The 20,988-nt window shown below is 43.3% G+C and overlaps 1 protein-coding gene across 5 annotated transcripts; it reads left to right on the forward strand.

Moving 5' to 3' along the window:
• The first annotated feature begins 183 nt into the window (after positions 1–183).
• Positions 184–20,983, forward strand: LOC108031566 (transcription intermediary factor 1-alpha). 5 transcript variants are annotated; one of them, XM_017105121.3, is made up of 10 exons: positions 184–1,091; positions 14,092–15,484; positions 15,997–16,080; positions 16,159–16,565; positions 16,640–16,769; positions 17,334–17,599; positions 17,659–17,833; positions 18,420–18,780; positions 18,845–18,968; positions 19,035–20,983. In XM_017105121.3, exons 1-10 carry the CDS (start codon positions 891–893, stop codon positions 19,296–19,298), a joined length of 3,405 nt encoding a protein of 1,134 aa, XP_016960610.1. In that variant the 5' UTR covers positions 184–890; the 3' UTR covers positions 19,299–20,983. The 5 variants fall into 5 exon arrangements, with proteins under 5 accessions (XP_016960610.1, XP_016960613.1, XP_016960609.1 ...); XM_017105124.3 differs by having other exon boundaries at positions 14,092–15,478; positions 18,444–18,780; XM_017105120.3 differs by having other exon boundaries at positions 185–1,091; positions 19,032–20,983.
• The last annotated feature ends 5 nt before the right edge of the window (positions 20,984–20,988 follow it).

Below are 20,988 nucleotides of genomic sequence, written 5' to 3' on the forward strand. Positions count from 1 at the left end.
TTAAATACACATGAGAATGTAAAAGTTAACCAGCATTAATTCAAATTAGTTGAAGAAACGAAGGATAAATTCAAAGGCAGGGCTGCCACACCTCTTCTTAGTGTGACCGCAGGCGCTTACGTCGCCACGGCCGTGTGTAACGGCCCACGGCATACCGACGCACTGGCAACGCCGACATGAATTAATTGAATCCAAAATGGCTGAACATTTTTTGTACAGAAGAAGCGTCCAACGAGAGCAAACGCCGTGAGACCGTGTGTTTTCGCAGCGAATAACTGCAATAAAACCGCATTAAACGCGCCCTCGCAACGCGAATTGACAATTTAGACGCGCGTGCTGGCCAAATGCCGCACAAATCGCTGGAAAAAGTGTCGGCCAGACGGGAAAATAGCGAAATTCGAGCGAGCGCAGCGAACGTGTATATGTAAAGTAAAACGAAAGTTGTGGATGTCGCTCTGCGAGAAAGAGAGGTCGAGTACATATATACGTATATGTGTGTATTTTTGCAAGCCGAGAAGTCGAAGGTGAAATGAAAATGCATTAGCATTCAAAAACAAAAAGACAATTGTCAATAAAAATCAGCGAAATTCGTTTGTGAAAATCATATTTTGCACGCTCGTGTCGGTGTGTGTGTGTCTGCGCGCGCCCCTGTATAGTGGTGTGTGTGTGTGTGACCATTGGAATGGATTAACCAAACCAACTTATTCCAAAACAATAAACCGCACAACATAACAATAATAACCATGCTGTTCCAAGGAAACAGCTGGTGATTAAACACTTGGTCGTCCAGTCAACCAAAATCGGTTGCTATAATTAGCACGCCCACATTAAAAAAAAGAAAACACCAAAAAAACACCGCCCACGCGGTAAAATCTTAGGATATTGCCGACATGGATATGGACTTGGAGCAGCTGAAGAACGACTTTTTGCCGCTGATTGCCGGCATCAAGCAGGAGCAACTGGACGCTGTGCCCACGGATGCCCTGCCCCAGATGAGGACGCCCAGCACGGACAGCGGAGTGCCCCCCACCTCGTCGATGAGCTCCTCCTCGCTGAGCCTCAGCAATCCCTGCGACAGCGCCGAGAAAAGGGTGGGTACTTAGTCTAAGTCTTACCTGTAATCACCGCCCGATTGAGGTTAACTAAGGCCGCCTAATTACACGTGCTCTCGCCGCTGATAACAAACAGTCGGCTAATCATGTGTATATAAATATATGTAAAGTGCTCATCCCCTGTCAGCTCAGTGTAAATTATTGTTTGGGTTTGATTTTGATGCGCTCTCGTGCTGGGCGCTCCTCTTATCAAGCAACCATTTCGAGTCTCGTGCAAAAAGCATTTGTTATCTTTTTCCCAGGCCAAAGCAAACAAACGCCAGCACTCACACAACAAGGCGGCAGACAAACAGCGGGCATATGTGAGTTTGTTTCACTTTCGCGGCCCAGTCCCAGATTTTACACCGGGAAAAAATAGGATGTTATATGGTAGCTTTAACTTTGTATGTTAAATAAACTTGCATACAGAACGTGAACTTTTGTAAGGGATTTAAACAAATAAAATAAAATTTACATGTGTTAATATGGTATTGTATTTAGAAATCCTCTATGTAGATGATACATCAATGTCCAGAGTCAAAGCAATGTCAAAAATCGTTCTGATAATAAAATATTATACTGTTTAATAAGAAAGACCCAATAAATTCAAAATATTTGTCTCCAGGTTGAAAAATTTGTGCTGAATAAGCTTTAATAATTAATAAAAAAGATTACAAAGAAATGTAGGACACTTATTGGTCAGCATACTGTTCATTTACAGATGTAAATTATTTGAGAATGCAAACTAGATGGTTCAGTTGAATTTTTTTCTCCAGTGTAGTTTTAATTTGAAGTCTCGTGCCGATGGTCTTCGATTCCCGCTGTGGGTGCGAGCGGAGCAGCACGCTGGCTGGCTTTCCTGTCTTCCATTGGAACTGGAGATCAGCTGCAGCTGCCACTCTCCAGAAGAGCGAGAGTGTGTTTGTGGTCTTTTCTGTTTGCTCTCCGTCGTGCTTGAGCTGCTCTTCCAGCCACAGTAGAACCTAGCTAACAGCAGACAAAAAATTGTTTGAGCTATTTAGCCTATAAATATTATAATTATACAAGTTTATTACTTTTAATATTTGAATTTCTTTGTTTTTAACTAAACAAAAAATACTTTTTAAAAAACAATACATTTTATGTGAGTTATATGAAAAATATTTGTATAAAAACAAAGCTAGCCAAACGCATAAATACTGAGTTATTTTATTACATTTTTATTATTTTTATATGAAACATAAACATAAAATTATTTTCATAAACATTTCTTAACAAACTTTACATTTCAAATTTCGTATTTTAATGGGAATACTACTTATCAAACTTTAGTTCATGCATTGTACTTAATATGTACTGTTAGTCACGCCAATTGGCGACTGAACTTGGAGTATATTTTTTGGACCTACCGAAAATAACTAGCTTAATTGGAACTTAGATTGGGCAATTTAAAAGCTTGTTATATACAATTATAATTCACCACTAACTGTATAATTTGAAAACATGCAATTATTGTTTAACAAAAAATTTCAAATATGATAACTTAGATAACTACTTAAGATAGTATTAATTGGATAAATTATCTCATATGAGTGAAGTAAATCTAAAACACGTTTTTAGTTAATTAAAAGTCACCTTAGATCAAATTTTCTTTTCGACAAATGACGTGTTCAGTTACGGAAGCCTGACTGTATTCAATACTCGAACTTTCCTCTCCTGCGACCTGTGCAAATAAATGTTTGCCTTGAGTGGTGCCTTTTGGAGTGCCCACTCTCTCTCGAACTCGAACAGGGACTGGGAATGACATGCACTCATTCAATCCGCCCGTCAATCATGCAAACGATTGTGTTTACTGCGGTCGGTGGGGGCACTTAAGGCCCCAGACTCCGGGACCCAGACCCAGTCCCAGTCCCCCAGATCGCCGTCGACCAATTCCGACCTTAGCCCTCCAGCTAAATCCCCTCCAGATCGCTCAATGCCCATTTCTGATGTGGGCAAACTGTTTGTGTAACCTATTAAGTGGATTCTGCTTCTCCAAGGCAAGGTGTGGAGCTCAGCATGACGGATGATGGGGACTCAAACGAATAAGTTCTGTGTTTCTTAAGAATACTATCTTATAGATACTTGTCTAGTGTAACTTATGTTTTTACTTTCTGGGAGATGTTAATAGAAAGGGTAATTTATTTTTAACCAGGAACCCAAATATTTATATCACTAGTTAAGCGTAAGTCTAGTAAAAACCCCTTAATCACAATTTAAATTAACCTATTATTTATCTAGTTAGTTATCCTTTTATTAGATTTGTATGTTAATTTTATAACATAAAATAAATATTCCTTAAGTTATTCCCAAAATAACTCTATTTAATTTATGCAAGACCTAACAAAGCGGAGTGCACTGTCAAAATTATTCATGAATACATTAAGAACGTATTATAAAGTAACTTTTATAGGCAAAAGCAGAAAATACAATATCGCGAAACTCAAGCGTTAGCCTTGGGTTAAAAGCACACCAAAGTTTTTTTTAGATTTTAAAATTTGTACGTCCATGGATAGTCAATTTCTCATAAACCTACAATAATTCTCTTCAAGAAGGCAGGAAAGCTTTTAATTTAGTTAATGGTAACGATGTTTATATGTATGTATCGAAAGCACTTTTGAAGGTATTCTGTTTCAAAAGCCATTATACCTAGGGGCTGCTTTGTTGGAGGTTTTTCAGCTTCCCGATACTGGCAAACCATTCAAAATCACTGAAGCTTAACCGAAACGAGAAACCTATTAATCTTTCGCTCCTGTCAAAATGGCGGGCTTATGTCATTAAAAGTGACAGCTGACGGGGAAGTGCCCGTTGGCGAGTATCCATATGTCATCTCCAAACCGATGCACCTCAATGCACTTTTCCAACCCTCGACGTGGCCATATTTAATACTCCCATCTATACGCTCGTTAGTGTGCACTTTGTGTGCTGCCCCATGCAAGCGACAGGTTGTAATTAAATTGCTTGACACCGTAATAAATGGAAACCCAAAATCGTACGACGCCATTTTGTTAGATACCGACGAGACCCGAAATGAATTCTAAGAATTTGCCTTTAATGATGTACAATTAACTCTAATTTGATGAGAATATGCAAGCAAAGCAAAACGAGGAGAAGGCAAAGTGCGGATGGCCAGAGCTCCGTGCTAGGGAGCTTCAGATCCCCTCCGAATAAAAGTCGTTAGGTGCACGAAAAAGTGGAAAATAGGAATAAGTAAAAAGTAAAGTTTCTAATTAACTTGATTACCCTGCAATCTGCCCGGATAGATCTCGGAAAATGCTTCTCTTTTCACTTTTCACGGACTACCTGCCTCTCACACCCAACAGTTAATAAACCTTCACCTGTCATCCTCGGCGGAAACGGCGCCGTTGATTTTTCTAAATGCCTGCCTATTATCGCGCCTACAGTCAAGCATCCCTACGGCTCATAAGAATTAGGAGTATTCCCATGTTTCAAACCGTTGAAGGTCACGTAAAGGTTTTCGAAAACTAATAAAAACTGGTTTTCTGTCCGTAATACTTGTCCGTATAACATGAAATCAAAATATACAAGTTAGGAGATTTTCGAAGCTGAAATCTGGTATACAAGCCTAACCACATATCAATATACTAATCGCCTTGTCCAAATTTTTTTTATACAAATACATTTGCAATTTTATTGTTTAAGAGTTCGAACCGATTTCGCATACACCTGTTTTTTCTCCCAACATTAAAAACTACTTGTCATTATCCTGCGACCGTCTGCTAAAATACATTATTATAATACATTTTCGATAAGTGCGCTTAGAAAATTGCTTTTAAATCGTTCATATAATTGAACTTCTTGAACTTTAGGTAATGGGTCTCCGGAAAGTGCGTCATATAAGCGAACAGATGGTAGTAATATTTTTGCTTCACATTTAATTGCGCAATAATCCCGCAAGGTGGTACCACTTAGGGAAGTTCTCCTGTTTATCCGAGAGATACACATTTTAATTGCTTTTCCCGGGCAGTCAGTGGGCGTTAGGCCGCCCTAATCCATCCATCGGCGTCCAGTGCGTAATTAAAGTTGACTGCGACTGCGGGATCAGTGCGGATGGATGGATGGATGGAATGGGCATGGGATTGGGATTGGAAGTGGTGTGGGTGCGGGCGCGGGCGCGGGCGCGGGTGAGGGTTCGTTGGCAACATGTGTACCCTGGTCGCACTCCTGTGCGGGGATTAGGTGCTACACAGGACATAATCCGATCACAAAAAGAGGATTATAAGGTACAACAACACAAAAATTGTGCAGTCGGGCGTCGGTGGCAAAAAGGAAACCCAATTGAAGTTACTTTAAAGTGGAGCGCTTTCCTGCCCTCGGAGGGGAAAAGCGCAGGAGAGATTCCCTGTCTCAGGCAAAGTTTTATAAGCTGCATAAGTCCTGAGAAACGAGAATGTCTGATTTCCTCCAATAATCCTACGGCAGCCGCCAGCAGCCAGCAGCAGATGTAAGCAGATTTTTCGAGCTGCGTCAGCTTGTTCAGCAGCCGTCTCGCTGCCACGCCCCCAGATACGCCTACGCCTACGTCTACGCCCTAGTAGCATATCGGTTATATGTCTGCCAGTCCTGCAACGAACGTCACGATTTTCGGGCCCCCTGCTGGCTGGGAAGTCTTACCGGTTTGTGTATCTACATCAGCGGGGAGTCGCCATTTTGGAAAATGTATCTACGTATATATTTGGTGTATACGTGTCTGCAGATGCCATGGCCACCGGGAGCAGGAACAATTGCATCGGGCACAAAAAGAACCGCAAACCGCAGCAGCAGCAGCAGTGACGGCTTTGGTAAGCTCCAGAGACCGAGGGCCACCGGCTCGTCGGACCAGCGCAACCGCAACGCCCTGATGCCCAACCCAGTCCAAGCCAACCCTCAACCGTCAACCGTCGTCTGCAGCAGCCCTGGGGTCCAAAATCCGTGGAGTGGACCAAACCCACCGACAGCTCAGTCCGTTCATTAGTTTGCGGTTTCCTGGTTCCACGTCTTTGGTCTCTCGTCTCCCAGCGAGGAATATTCAATTTTGAATTTATGCTTGCTACATGATTGGGAAATGTAATTATTACATCTTTCCGGCAGTAAACAGTAGAGTTTTTCTAACCCCAAAACATTCATGTGGTCTCAAACTTTGAGTTATACAGCTCACAAGAAAAAATATAAAAACTGGCGTTATCAACTTAACTTAACCTCAATATACATATATAATGAGCCAGCTGCATGCCGTCGACTTTCTCTTAACCGGCACTTAACCGGAAGTAATTTATCTTCATTAAAATATATCATTACGAACTATTCCTAGAAAGAATTTCGAGTTATATCATTTTAGGAACTAACTTAGCCTAACCTCATTGTTTTTAATGATCCATTACGAACTATACTTGTAAAGACTTTCGAGGTATATCATTTTAAAGAAATAAATTTCATATCTGTTGTTTTCTAACTGTACCTTACCTCATTGTTCTCAATGACCCATCTGTAAACCGTCGAGTTTTGTACTGCAAATCTACTGAAAAAGAATTTCGTGGTTTTTCACTCTTAAAAATAATAATATATAATCTTTATATTAAATTTGGATGCTACAAAGTACAATAATGGTCTAATGACTTATGTCAACCGTAGTTAAAGCAAAAAGTACATAAATTAGCAGGCTATAGATGGTATGACATGGCTCATCCAGCTTTTCTCCATTGTGCTCATGTGTCCTTGGGGGTTTTTTTTTTTGTTTATGTTTAATCTCTTTCTTGTTTTTAAGGTAAACATTTCATTATTGGGCCAGCAAGCAGCTGTGTAAATATACTACAAATTGCAAATTTTCCATGCAAGTGAAGTACAGCTCATTAGATACAAAGCAGATAATAATGAGTAACTGCCAGCCTTGTAGACAAATCGTGGAGCATTGAACGGCCATTAAGTTTCCTTTGATCAGGCGGGTCTCCTGATAAAGGATCTAATCGATCAACCTACTTAACTCGCAACCCTTGGCTGTCATTGTAATCGCAATGAATCACTTTATTACTGCTCGTTCGGTGTGTCATTCCGGGTCGGAACTTCCACTTATCAGTGCCATTATGGATCCCCTAATGTTCCATCGAAAGGGTCTGTCAAATGATGACATTTCTGTGAAAAGCAATTTTATTTACATAAGCACCGGGCGACTTCCTTCGGTTAGGAGCTACAGTTTGGCAGTTGCCACCGCTTTTAATGGGTTCCATCGATTTTCTCATAAAATAAAGCAAAACTTTTCTGTTCGTTCTGGCGTGCCATTTACGATTTCCATACAATTAAATCTTTACGACTGGAGCGATGTGACTCGAGACATTCGAGCAAAGGAACCGAAGGATACGAAAGTATTATATTTAATGGGTTCCGTCATAAACAGTCTCCGTTTATGGGCAGACCTTAGTATATAAGATAGCTTTCAAAATTTTCAAAAGAAAAACATTATAGTACTGTTTTCTGGGGAATGACTTTAAAAAATTCCTCGAACACTTGAAATTATCTTGAGTTTTACGGGGAAATCGGGAAAATTCCGGGTATCCGTAAAAAAACTCGAAGTCTGTTTGCTTTTTTTTATCCAAACTCTATGTGTGTGTATCTTAATCCAGAATCATGCTTTTTATGAAACCATTTTTGTAGCAATTTATTTTGTATGTGTACATGGCGTTTTTTGGTCGCTCAAATTGCGTTATGAAATGTAATGTAAGGTCATTAGGGTCTGTCCATTAGGAGGGGCTTTCGGGTGGTTCGTGCCACCCTGACTCTGCTCCGGCTCCCCCTCCTCCTCCATCTCCCGGGCGGAAATTGCAGCGACGTTGGCCGGATATGTCCGCGATTAAACCGAATGGCCAATGGGCCAAAATGGCGCTGCTCCGGCTCCTCCCCTTCCATTGGTAATAGATACGAATCCGATTTGAAGGGCCCGCCGCGATTTGGAATTCGCTTTCGGATTCGAATGCCCTTTAATGCGTATTGGATATTTACAATTTTATTTATTTATGTCGTACTCAGGAATTGGTTTTGTTTTATGTACGTATACGTACATCTGGCGGTGGCCGCGCCATTAATATTTATCAGCTGCTGCACCTTTTCCGACCCTGCAACTTGGTTCTGTTCCCGATGGCGTCGCATAAATCGCAACAACTTTTGGCCCGACACGCCCCCCAAACGCCCCTGACTTGCTCTGGGTTCACCTGGTTCACGAGCTCCCCACCTCCCCACCTCCCCAGGTACAATCAAGTTTTTCGCTTTTATTATGGGGAGTATAATATATTTTATACGGCTCTATCTGCCTCCGTCCGTCCCCATCGCCGCCCCTACCTGCCTTTCTTACCAATTTATGGCGGCCATTTTGAAGAGAGCGTTGTGTCTTTGAAATTTTAGTTTATTGCAAAGACTCATAAATATTTCAAGAGCAAGTTTCGTCTGCGTCGCTCCGGGGATTTGATGCGAGGGATTGGGATGAAAGAGAAAAGTATCATCATAAGGTTGATGTACTTTGATGTGCCATGCCGGTCTGTCACCTGAGGTCCCCCATTGCCTTTTGAGTGCTTTATAGATTTTCTATAAACACGATTGCACACTTAGTTTGGCGGTGAAACATTTATAGAGCCACTTCATTTCGTTTTGGAAATGCCAAATGGATGATTCAAGCGATTCGATTCCCACTTGCCCATGATCTATTGAACCTTGGCCGCCATTAATTATCGTTATCATATCTTGGGCTACAAAAATATGGCCTGCTTCCATATTGAAATTCCCATTCTTGCACACTTTCAGCCCCAAAGAATCTGGGAATTTATTTACCCATATCTGGGGAGCATTACCAATTCGATTACTTTGATCGGATTTAATGAAGCGGCGACCATGACGACGGAGCACATCGAATGGATCCGCCTTGCCCAAAACGGGCGACTGTGGCGAATGAACCTTGGCACGGAGAGCGTAGCGAACTACATGCAGTTAATTTATATTTGCGTAAATTATAACTTTAAATTATGTGCATAGGCTTGCCCTTTAAAGGTTCTGCTCGTTGTTTCGTCCATAATAATCCCTGATTTCCTTGTCACGTTGCATGGACTTGCGATTGAATGATGGATTGTAGATTGGACCATTGTGTAGCTGAAATCCTAAACGTAATTAATTTTCAGCTTTTGTTGTATCAAAGGATTTTCCTCATGTCCGAAAGTTCAAAGGACATGTGCGTATCCTGCCATCTGATGCCTGCCGTGTGTTTGTGCGTTGTAAATGTGCAAAATAAGCGAAATTGATGTAGGGAGCAACAATAAACAAGCGATGGTCGGTCGGTCGGTCGGCCATCATCAACCGGCATCACCATCGTCGAGCATTCAGCCGCCTGAAATCCGAAGAAACCCAAAAAGGACCAGCAGCATGGGGCTTCATCTCTATCTGAAATCGCCAGGCAACCAGCAGGACGACAGCCCTCCCTCGATGCACGTCTCATATTGCTCTGATTTATGGCCTGGCCAGCGGGCGGTGGGGCGTGGCCGTCGATGTGGGCGGTGGCTGGTGGCTAATGGGTGGCAAAAGGCCCCCGAAAGTGCAACTCGAATGCTGCAACTGCCGGTCGGTCGAACGGCGGCCTCAACCACCCGCAGAGGCATATTCGAAACTTTCCCCAAATTGCATTTATATAAAGCTTAATTAAATTTTAAGCCTACCTGGAAATTTGAGTGACAAGGAATACCTTTTATCGGGCCCGAACCACAAATGGAGCTGTGATTGCCAACAGAGGACAGAATGGAAGCCATTTGGGGGCAATAATGCACGAATGGATTTGTGCACCTAGCGAACAGCGTTGTTACTTATGGAAATGCAATTAATAATAATTAAAGAGGTAGAGGTAAACATAGAACTTATAGAGCTTACCATTATTTCCTCAACTTATCATAATATAAAGATAGTTTTCCAATTATTACAAGGTTGCTTTTTTTCTAGAATTAGGTAAAAAAAAATTAATGTTGTATATTTTGTTATTAAAGATAGTTTTCCTATAATTAAAAACCACTTTTAATAGAGTTCCCTCTCCCAAATTATTTCTACTTGATAGATAGGTAATGTGAAAACGTGTCTACACAAAACAATAATGTAAACATATTATTAATTTAGTTATTGTTGTCAACCGATTTTAAATCACTAGCCATTTAATGGGAAATTAAATGTTTTCCAAGCTCCAGCCAGCACGTTTTAACAGCCCTGCTTATCTGCATCTAAACTAAACGGCTAAGCCATTTAAAATGTTGCAATCACGTTTCCCGATAGACTATTGATCTCCTGCTGTTTCTTAATCACCCAACTTTTCCCATAATATTCACCCGTAGAATAGCTTCAGTACGGCTGTTTCAAATATTCAATATATTGCCCTTCGACCATGCCTTTGGGGGGTTGTTCTCGAAGGAGAAGTTCCGCCATATCTAGAGATCTCAGGCCTTTGACACCGGGGAATTCGTTCTGATGGAGGGCGGTAAACAATTTAATGGAATTATGGCGGCCGAGAAAATGCTTTTCGAATGTGAAATATGTCGGAAAGTTGTCTGCGTTGTCTTTTAACCGATTCTGGTCTTGTGACAGCGTCAAACCTGTGGAAAAAAAGAAAAAAAGAGAAAGGGGAGAGAGTGTGCGATGTGTATGGCGAGCAGGGGCGCAATACAGTTGTGGAACTTCTTTCATTTAATTTCTGCAACAAAGTTTTCTGTGTGACTAACGAGACTGAAACTTTTTCGAAAATAAATTTGAAATTAAATTTCGCCAAAGCCTTTTAAAGTCCGTTGCCAAGCCAATCGGGAGTGTTTTCTGTACCAGAAGGGGGCGGAAAACTTTTTTTTCACAATTTACTTTCATCAAAATTACATCAATCATAAATGCACTCATTCATGCTTTGGTTGTCAAGTCGCCATTCCGTCAATTCCCATTTCTAGAGCTTCGTGCAGATGCTTTTGTACGTCTAGTTGCCATTTTTGCTGTGGCTGCTGTTGCTGGGGCATCCTTTCAGCAGTTTCTAATTGAAATTGATTTAGAATTATTTTGCCCTCCTCTTTTTTGCCTCCATTTTAGTTGGGTTTCGTGTGAGCGTGCTGTTTTTCGATATGCGTGGCAAAACTAATGGTTTACGTGATTGGACGCTATCGTATAATGGAGGGAAAATGCCAAAAATGTTAATGGGTTAAAAATGTTACTATTCGCTTTCATTTCTACAAACCTAATCTTAAAGCACAGACCTGCTTTATAATGCTAACAAATTGATATATGTATTTGTAATTGGGATTTCTCTCTTATTATAAATCCCCACCTTGCTGGCTTTAAGCATATAAAAAAGAGCCGCTTGGTGGCGAAAACAGCATATTTGCTGCATGCATATCTCCATCTCTTTCGCACTCCCTGTAGCTGAGCATATACTGAATAAATTTTTTTGATGATTTTTATAATAATTCTGCGATTCCCCAAATCCCTCGATGCAAAAGCTGAAATTCAGGGCAACAGGATGTTTGGATTAGCTTGGGGCAGCTTCATTTTCCATTTGAGTGGCTCGGAGGATTGGAAAATCTATTAATTCGAATTACTTGCAGAAAATCATTCTTTAAATTCTTGCCACATGCTGACCCGGCCATTTATTCGGATGGGATGCTACGGACATAGATATATACACAGAAGTTTTAATGGCTTGTATATAAATATATATTTATATATGCATCGCATTGTAGGTGCGGGCCGAGAAAACGAGTTTGCTACCCGCTTCCAGTTGCGTCAAGTCATTGCGATGCGATGGAAACATGGGGGTAGCAGCTGGTTTTTCGCCACATTTATAATGGCCTGCTCTCTGGGCCAGTGCCGCGGGTCTTGGGCAACTCTAAGTGGGTTGCGCGGCACCGATCCGAACCGCCGAACACTACCCGAACATGACCGATCCGAGTCCGAGAAGCGAGCCCGAGCCGTGGCGAGAAGCTTGCGGAGATGGGGAAGAGCCCATGATGAATGGCTTTCAAGTGGGACGCAGCCTTCCGAGCACACAGCCGCCTCCACGCCGACACGCCCTGCCTCCGCTCCAATGGTCGACCATCTACAATGGATGCCAAAATAATAGACGTGGGAGTTCCATAAGTTACTATCAAGGGTCACAAGTATAGTTATTGTAAAGTGTTTTTACTTATTTAAACTGAAGCAAAAGAAATTTTACTTTAAAAATTTTTAATAAGCATTAAGAAAGATATGGACTTTATTTAAATAAGTTTGCACAGCTCATATTTAATAAGAGAAGAAAAAACGCGCAACCTTGTATTGCTCATCTGACTCTTTAAGTTCATGGGAACTCATGTGTGTTTCAAAAAAATTTAACAAGACGAAAAAGTGACCGAAAGTATCCAAATTTTTTGCCTGGTGTGGGGTTCGAACCCATGCTCTCTCTCGAGAACCAGAGCTTAAATCTGGCTGTGCTCATTTTTCCATTGAAAGTACTTTTTTTCATTGAAACTACTAAAAATAAAACAATTAAAAATAATTATAATAATCTATTATGTTTTTAAGTGCTTAAACTTGAGATATTTTTTAATTTTGTATGTTTATTATGTTTTTAAACATAAAACACTAACCGCAACTGTACTTGGCCATAAAATGGATGTTTCTTGCATGATTTATGAGCGCCCGCCGAGGCGTTTCGAAAGTGGCAAGATGAGTTGGCAGTTGGGCTCTGGAGAAAACTGAGGCGAAACTTTCTTTCGGACGGAAGATGGATCGCCGGATCGGCTCTAGCACTGGGATCCGTGTGCGAAAATAATGTGCGATGCAGTTACAGCCCATCTCCTCCCCTCCCCTCCCCTGCCAGCACTGCAATGTCCGGACTGGAGTCCGGATTTCGGTTCCTCCTTCAGCCTGTCGTGGCGCATTCATCAATGTCCATGGCGCTTCCGTTGCTATATGTCTGTGTATACTATATATACACTGTATTTTGTACTCGCTGGGGCCGGCTGCATGTAAAGCAATCGCGCACACCAATGCAGAAATCTTTATCGAGCACAAACATAATCAATCAATTGGATTTATGTGCTCCAACTGAAGATAAAACTAATCAATCTTCGCCCAGCGACATTCGGAGACAGAGTTGGGGACGTCACTGGCAGTGGAGCGGCCATGAAGGAGACGTTGGAACCCCAATTTTTAGCTCCAGCATCGGCACTATTTATTCTCCAGCTCCCCTTAAAAGTGGTTGCTATTAATTGTACATAAGATTCAAGGCTGCGACGTTGAGAGATGATCTTGGCCACTTGTGTAGAGTGAATGTAATTTCCGGTCACAAAGTTCAAGCGCAGATAAGCCTTTTCACAGATAAGACAGATGGTTTATATAACCCGCTAAATCTAATCTTTTAATAATATTGTTTTAGACACTGAGCAAACTGTGCAAACTGATTAAAGAAGGTCATTTGAATTGATTGAAAGTGACGAGTGACAGGGTGTAAGCCTCGCTTAATTGTCATGAAACTAAGAAATATTATTATTACCCACATTATCGCCAAATCAATCATAAATTTACATAAAAGTCCCATACGTCAGAAGTTTATATTTTTGGGCATTACGTCCATAAATCGTTCCGCTGCCTTATCTGACTAGGAAAAGATAAGATAAGATAGGGTCACTAAAATAAGCGCAGTGAAAGTGCTGTCCTTATATGATCCAGGCCTAACTTTATAGCCTGATAATAAGTCTACCACATAAATTATGCTGATTACCTTATCTGGATTAGCTTGTTTGAAGATAATTAAGATAAGGTCTTCCTGAAAAGCATTTTGTTAAATTTTCAGAAGTTATAATACTCGAATAGAGTTGACAATTTGAACATCTAATATTAATCTTGTTTAATGAGGATAAAAATATGGGAAAGGTGTAGGCTTATTTAATTAGTGATATGATATATGTTAATATTAAATTATAATATGAACTTCCTTATTCTATTCTTCCAGTCGGAGTCAAACTCATCGGCATCGGCCAAGTTCACCCTCTTCAAGTGCGTCTACTGTGCTCAGCTCCTCGGCTCCAACGATCGGCCCAAGCTGCTGGAATGCCTCCACGTGGCCTGTGCTCAATGCGTGAGCACCAAGTTTTCGGAGCTGGACCGCTCACTCCCGCCACTGATCCATTGTCCGGTGTGCGACAATGCCTCGCAGCAGGAGTTCATCGTGGACAACCAGTTCCTGATTGAGCAGTGCACCGCCGGTGACAGTGGTGATGGAGTCGGCCTCATGGGCTTGACGGGCGAGGGTCAAAAGGCTTCTGCCGCGGCGAGCATCCAATGCAGCAGCTGCTCCGACGGAGCGGTGGCCACCTCGTGGTGCGTTGACTGCTCGGAGTACATTTGCGACAGCTGCGTGCAGGCCCATCAGCGCCTGAAGATCACCAAGGATCACACGATCAAGCCCAAGGACGAGGCCAACAACGAGCAGCTGGCCGGGGCTGCCGGCGTGGACAAACTACACATGTGCCAGTTGCACACACAGGAGAAGCTATCGCTATTCTGCGAGACCTGCGACAAGCTTACCTGCCGCGATTGCCAGCTCAGCGATCATCGGGATCACAAATACAAGTTCGCCCACGAGATCGCCACGGAGTCGCGACAGGCGCTGTCCACACTCGTCTCCGAGATTAACTACAAGCGGTTCCTTCTGTCCTCGGCCACCAAGGTGATCGATGACCGCCAGCAGCTGATTCACGACAAGAAGAAGGACCTGATTAAGGAGATCACAGCCATGGCGGTGAAGATCACCAATACGGTCAATACGCGGGGCAAGCAGCTCATCATGCGATTGAACGAGGTGTGCGACAGCAAACTCAAGGTGCTGGTGGAGAAGAAGGAGACGCTGCAGCTGCTGTCCGACAATACGGACCACTGCATTGACTTCATGCAGAATGCCCTGGAGAAGGGCAGCGACTTTGCCATCCTCTCGAGCAAGAAGTCGCTGGTGCGTCACCTGCAGAAGCTCAAGTGCCAGCGGGCGGATATTCCCAATCCAGAGATTCCGGTGCGCATACAGGTTCAGCTGAACCAGGTCTCCGATCTGCAAAAGGTCATCTCGCAGCTGGGCATCATCATTGTGGACGGCAAACCATATCCGCCCACGCCCTCGCCCAACGGAACCCCACAGCCTCAGCACCCACCGCGCCAGCCGCCCAGCCCCAACATGGCCCCTCCTCTGCGGCCCGGACTTCCGCCCGGAATGCCAGCTGGCCTATCGCCCAATGGACCGCCCGTCAACTTTGGACCCCAGAACGGACCGCCTCTGTACAGCAACGCAGCCCAGCAGCAGTTCAACAATCTGTCCATGAGTCGCTCCTTTCCGGGCGACGGGCCAGGTAAGGGTACGAATGATTTTTATTTCTTACTTTTTATTTTTAAGGTTTATGTAAAGAGGGAACCATTTATCAAATGTTTTTTAATGTATTTTCATTTAATTTGATTTTACTGGGTTTAAATTAATCTTTAAGATGTTCCCTTCTTCTATAAAAGCAGGCTTATAATCACTTCATTGATGTGTAGTAGGGTCATTCTAGCATGTACATTTGGGATTTCACTGAAGTTTATAATCAACGAACGAATATCCTTTAGGATTATTTTCATGTAATCAAACTTGAAGTGGTACTTTTCCCAAAATTCTATTCTAAATAAATAAACCCACTTCATTTCTAATTAATTGTTCTACCAGGGAAACTATTCGTTTTTAATACGCGGAAGTTCATCTACCCTTGCTGTTTCCCTGACTTAGTGATATATCAGCTGCATGGAGGAGCAGGCCTGCTTTCCCAGAAAGAGGCTACCTCCTGCTAGACACTGGCTGGTACAGCTTTTTAATGGGTTTTCCTCTATGTTGCAGTTCGCTTCGGGGGAATGCCGCCAGTGGGCATGCAGCGGCACGGCCAGCCGCACGTGAGCTCCTCGACGCATCCGCAAAATATGGGTAAGTGCTGGAGGCGGACTGCAAAGTACGAGACCAGAGACAAGGTGGAAAATTAATTTTCTACTCGCGCATTTTCAGACATCAGCCTGCGGGGCCTGCTGAACAACCAGGCGGCGCAGAGCCCCAACGCCCATATGGCATTCAACGGGCCGCCCAGTTATCCGGGCGGGCCGCAAGGAGCACCAGCGCCGGCCCACCAGTCGATGGGCCCCCAGATGCGTCCGCATTTCATGCCCGGCCAGCAGGGTTTCTCCCAGGGCGGTGGTCCAGGCGGCGGACCGCGGGACGCCAACTTCATGAACAGCAACGCGCGCTTCCAGTCGCAGTATCAGCGCATGGCCAACCACGCCCAGCAGCAGGCGGCGGCAGCGGCGGCCATGGCCGGAGCGGCGGGGGGCGGCGGCGGGCAGATCCCCTCGCCGGGTGCACTGCAGCGACCCCCAATGATGTCGAATCCCATGCAGAATGTGAGCGCCATGCAGAATGTAAGTGCTCAAAACAAAGTTTAATGATGGTGGAAACGGAAGTTTAACCTTTTTCCTGTTTTCCCTTTCCGCAGTCGTTGGGGTTTCATGGGAGCCAGGCTGGCTTTAATGCCGGCCCACCGCAGACCTCCCCGCAGTTAGGCGGCGGCGGCATGCACAGCCTGGCCAAGTGGCACATCCCGCAATCCGCGCAACAGTCGAACAGTGAGTAATTGAGTTTAACCAGTCCATCCCATTTTATTTTATTTAAATGATGTGTAATTTAATTCGGCAGTCCAGCTATACGTCTAGGTACTCAAAAAAATACTATTCCAGTTTCTAGCATTAACACATTAAAAAATAAATTCAATGCTCCATAACTCAGTACAATTTTAAATACATATTTATATACTATAATAATAAATTAATGTGTGACAAAGATAACTTCCCATTAAATGTTGTTTTTAATAAAGGATTTTTTTTGTTGAAACCAAGTTAAACTTAGTACACTTTTCAAGCTAAAACTTCTCATATGAAAGAATGTGTGGATCAGAATTGCAAACCGTGGAATTTCTTTATGACTAGGTAGCTATTTCCCGGAAACCAAGTAAAGTTTAGACGTAAATTCACACGAATTCTTATCTTATTATTATTCAAAGAAAATATTTTTTTATAATCGGAGTGAATGGATTTCTGTGGATTTATGTAGGCCAGTTACAAAATAATCTTTGAATACTTATCGCTAGGTTTTCCCCATTACTCATCGACCATTTTGCCTTCCGCTTTCAGTGTGTTCGCAGCAGGGTCCCCTTTTGCCTTTTGCGAATGGCCGCCAGACATCGGAAAATTTTAAAATCTCACTCAAATCTCCAAACACGCTCAAGAACAGCACCCCGCCCAGCCTGGGGGGCGGTGGTGCAGGTCACCAGGGCCTCGGAAACGGCTCCTCCAGTGCCCAACTGAACGCAGCTGCCCTGGGATTGGGGCCCGCTGTATCGATACTCTCAAATGTCACCTCGACGAATCCAAAGACGCCCAGTCCCAGCACCCATGAGGTGGGTCTTTAGATTACAATTGAGTTTATTTGGTTTTCTAATCTTTATTTTTGTAATAGAACACCAAGGACTTCACCGAGCCCATAGACAAGGTGCGGGATGACTCGATCAACGACCTGATTGCCACCATAGCCAAGTTGGACTCGAATGGGGTGCAGGTGCTGCCGGAGGGTCGCACCAAGACCACCTCACCGCAGGTCCACAGCTCCACGGATCTGTCCAACACACAGGAAGGTAAGTACTTCCAGCGCTGTCCAACGCTCCAAGTGCTTCATGTGCGTGTGGCGTTGTAGTTTCCGAACCTCATGACCGAGTCATTCCAAACGAAAAGAAGGTGGAGGAAGTCAATTTGCCTAAGTCCTTGAGTGGTTATATGCTTCTTACCTGCTTATGTTTCATCCATCAGCCGTAAATCCGCTTTAGTTTTAGACTCTGGTGAAGGTTAAATGCTCATTTGTGTGGAGACTTGTCTGTTGGGTTGGGTACGCTGCCACGCTGCATCTTTACCATTAGTTTTGCTTGCCGGCTTACCAAATAAAATTCTAAAATTCTCATAACTTTGCTCTCTTTATTTCTATTTTCAAACATTCCGAAATCAAATAAACTCGTTTTCCAAATAAAATCCAATGCGCGCAATAAACGAACGACACGAATAAATTACTAACAATTGAATCAATTCCAAACCAACACTCCAACACGAACTCAAACTCAAACCAACTCGAATTAATAAAAAAAAAAAAACAATCAATGCATACACGACACACCCACATGAATATACACACCCGAACCATGAATGCGAACCCAAAACTAATCATATCAGTTAATAATAAAAACGAACAAAAAGATGATCCCAACGAGGACTGGTGCGCCGTCTGCCTGGACGGAGGCGAGCTGATGTGCTGCGACAAGTGTCCGAAGGTGTTCCATCAGAACTGTCACATCCCCGCGATCAGCTCGCTACCGGACGAGAGCGAGAGCTGGCAGTGCCTGCTGTGCGTCAACCTGAAGGAGCTGACCAAGACGGAGGGCAGTGAGAAGGGCTCCTCCGGCGAGCTGAGTCCCGTCGAGCTGCGCATCCTGCAGCGCATCTGCCTGGAGCTGTATTGCCAGTACGAGCAGAGCCTCAACTTCCGGGAGCCGGAGTCGCCAGCCAATACATCCTACTATGAGATTGTGTCCAGGTAAATTTCAACGTTAACCTCGATTAAAAGTATATATAAATATTTAATATGTTCCTACTTGCAGCCCCATGTCGCTGGATGTGATCCGCACGCGCCTGGATCCCTCCAGTCCCAATCACTACAAGGACATTGCCGGTTTCGTGTCCGACGTGCGTTTAATCTTCTCCAACACATACCTCTTCTATCAGGTGAGGGTTACTATTGACTCAGCCCCATTGGCGATCCCTACTAATGCCCGAATCTTCGGCCAGGAGGACACAAAAACTTACTCCAATGCCAAATACCTGGAGAACTTCTTCGAGGAGCAGCTGGCCAAGTGGCTGCCGCAGTTTGAGGGCGGCAAGCAGCTGGGTAAGGGCGGCAGCAGCTCCAACTCGCCGGCGCTTTTGGGCGTAAATGCGACTGGCTCGCCGTCGCCCATCGAGAATGGACGGAAGAGCTGCGGCTCGGCATCGCTGGGTGACAGCGATTCTGGCTGCTTGCCGGCCAAGAGGGCGCGACGGTCGGGGCACGAATAGAACGAGCTAATGCCCGGGGGAAAGGGCACAGACGGGAAGCCGGTGGAGACGGACGAGCAACGCCGCCAGGAGGAGCAGCAACTGCCGGCGTTCTTGGAGGAGATGGACTTGGAAATGCCGCAACGGCCGCACAGCCTGGGCAGTAATGTTATACAGGAGAGCGCCGACTATGTGCTTCAGCTTTTGCACGCTTACGCCGCCGCATTCGGACTGTAGAAGCCGCCAAAGCTACTTGCCAACATTCTTTCCTCTAATGAGACTTCACTGCAAATGGTGGCGATCGACCCGTAGGCTTTCCCCCACTATCATGAGAGACACAAACACATCTAAGCAGCTAGACCTAAAAAAAAAAAACAGATGTGCCCTTTGAACTTCAGTGTTTGGACATGTTAAGAAACTCACTTGTAAATAGTAAAGCCAAGCAAGTCATTTGATATGATTTTATTTATACGTACAATGGAATAAATTGAATCCTTGGGCGATCGAGAATTGAAATGAGATATGTTTAGCTAAATTCTAAGTGTTGAATATCCATAAACCTTGATATAAATATTACTATAAATATGTAAACCTTTCTGTAGAGAACCACTAGAGATTAAAGCTAGTTTGTAAGTGTTCAAGCTCGAGTGAAATTGTCATCCTAGTTTCACTGATTTCTATTTGAGATAGACCCCATTCTGACCCCTCTCCGTTGGAATTGTATTTACTTTTGTGATAGCAAAAAACAATAAGATGAACAAACTACCCATTATTCATTAATATTATTATTACCATTAAATTAAACGCTGTGGCGAAGTTCTACATTATTTTCGAATTTGACATGTACGATATTTATTGACCGCTAACCATCCCATCAGTAGGACCTAAAGTAGGGCCCCCCAGCTCCTGCTCTTCCCCGAGAACAGCATACATTCGTATACCACGTAAGAAGACACTTGAAATAAGTTAGCTGCATTCTAGCCGTCTAAGTTCCGCAGATGAATCAAACCCCTAGACTACGAGTAAGCAAAACATTGATGTTTGGATGTTGTACGTTTGACGTAATAGCATACAGTAGCAATAAGGAGTGACTAGCTCTATTTATTACCGATCGATCGGCGGGCCAAACGCCCGCAGGCGATGTACATACTGATCTATACATATTTCCGACACAGAATCACCTTTTCATATACCCATATATATATATCTAACCGAGCGTGTACGTAGTTTTTTACGATGCCGGATTGAAACTAAAGTAAACCAAATCAGCTAAGGTCGATATTTTCATAAATATTTTCAATGAACACGACACGAACAGAATTCAAACTGGACAACTACAACAAATATTATAAAACTAGATGCTAAAACGTCTACAACCTACTCCTAACGGCGCCGGAATAGGAACAATATAGGGGCGGAAGAATATTAATGAAATTATATAGCCATGCATAAGTGTTTGTACGATGTTCCCAATGGACGACAATGTGTGCTATCCTATCAAGAAAAAAGAACAAGAAAAACAAAAGCTAAGTAGATCATGCATAGCAGCTGCGAATGTCTGTATGTTGAATGTGAAACTATGGAAATTATTTTATCTGTTTTAGCCGTAAGTTTTACGATAACTAAAGATTAACCACTGTATATGGATGTACTACTTACTATCGAGTGGATTATAAAATAATAAAAAACTTCATGTACTGCTCTGATATCA

The sequence above is a fragment of the Drosophila biarmipes genome, chromosome 3R, assembly GCF_025231255.1.
Source record: "Drosophila biarmipes strain raj3 chromosome 3R, RU_DBia_V1.1, whole genome shotgun sequence".
Taxonomy (NCBI): domain Eukaryota; kingdom Metazoa; phylum Arthropoda; class Insecta; order Diptera; family Drosophilidae; genus Drosophila; species Drosophila biarmipes.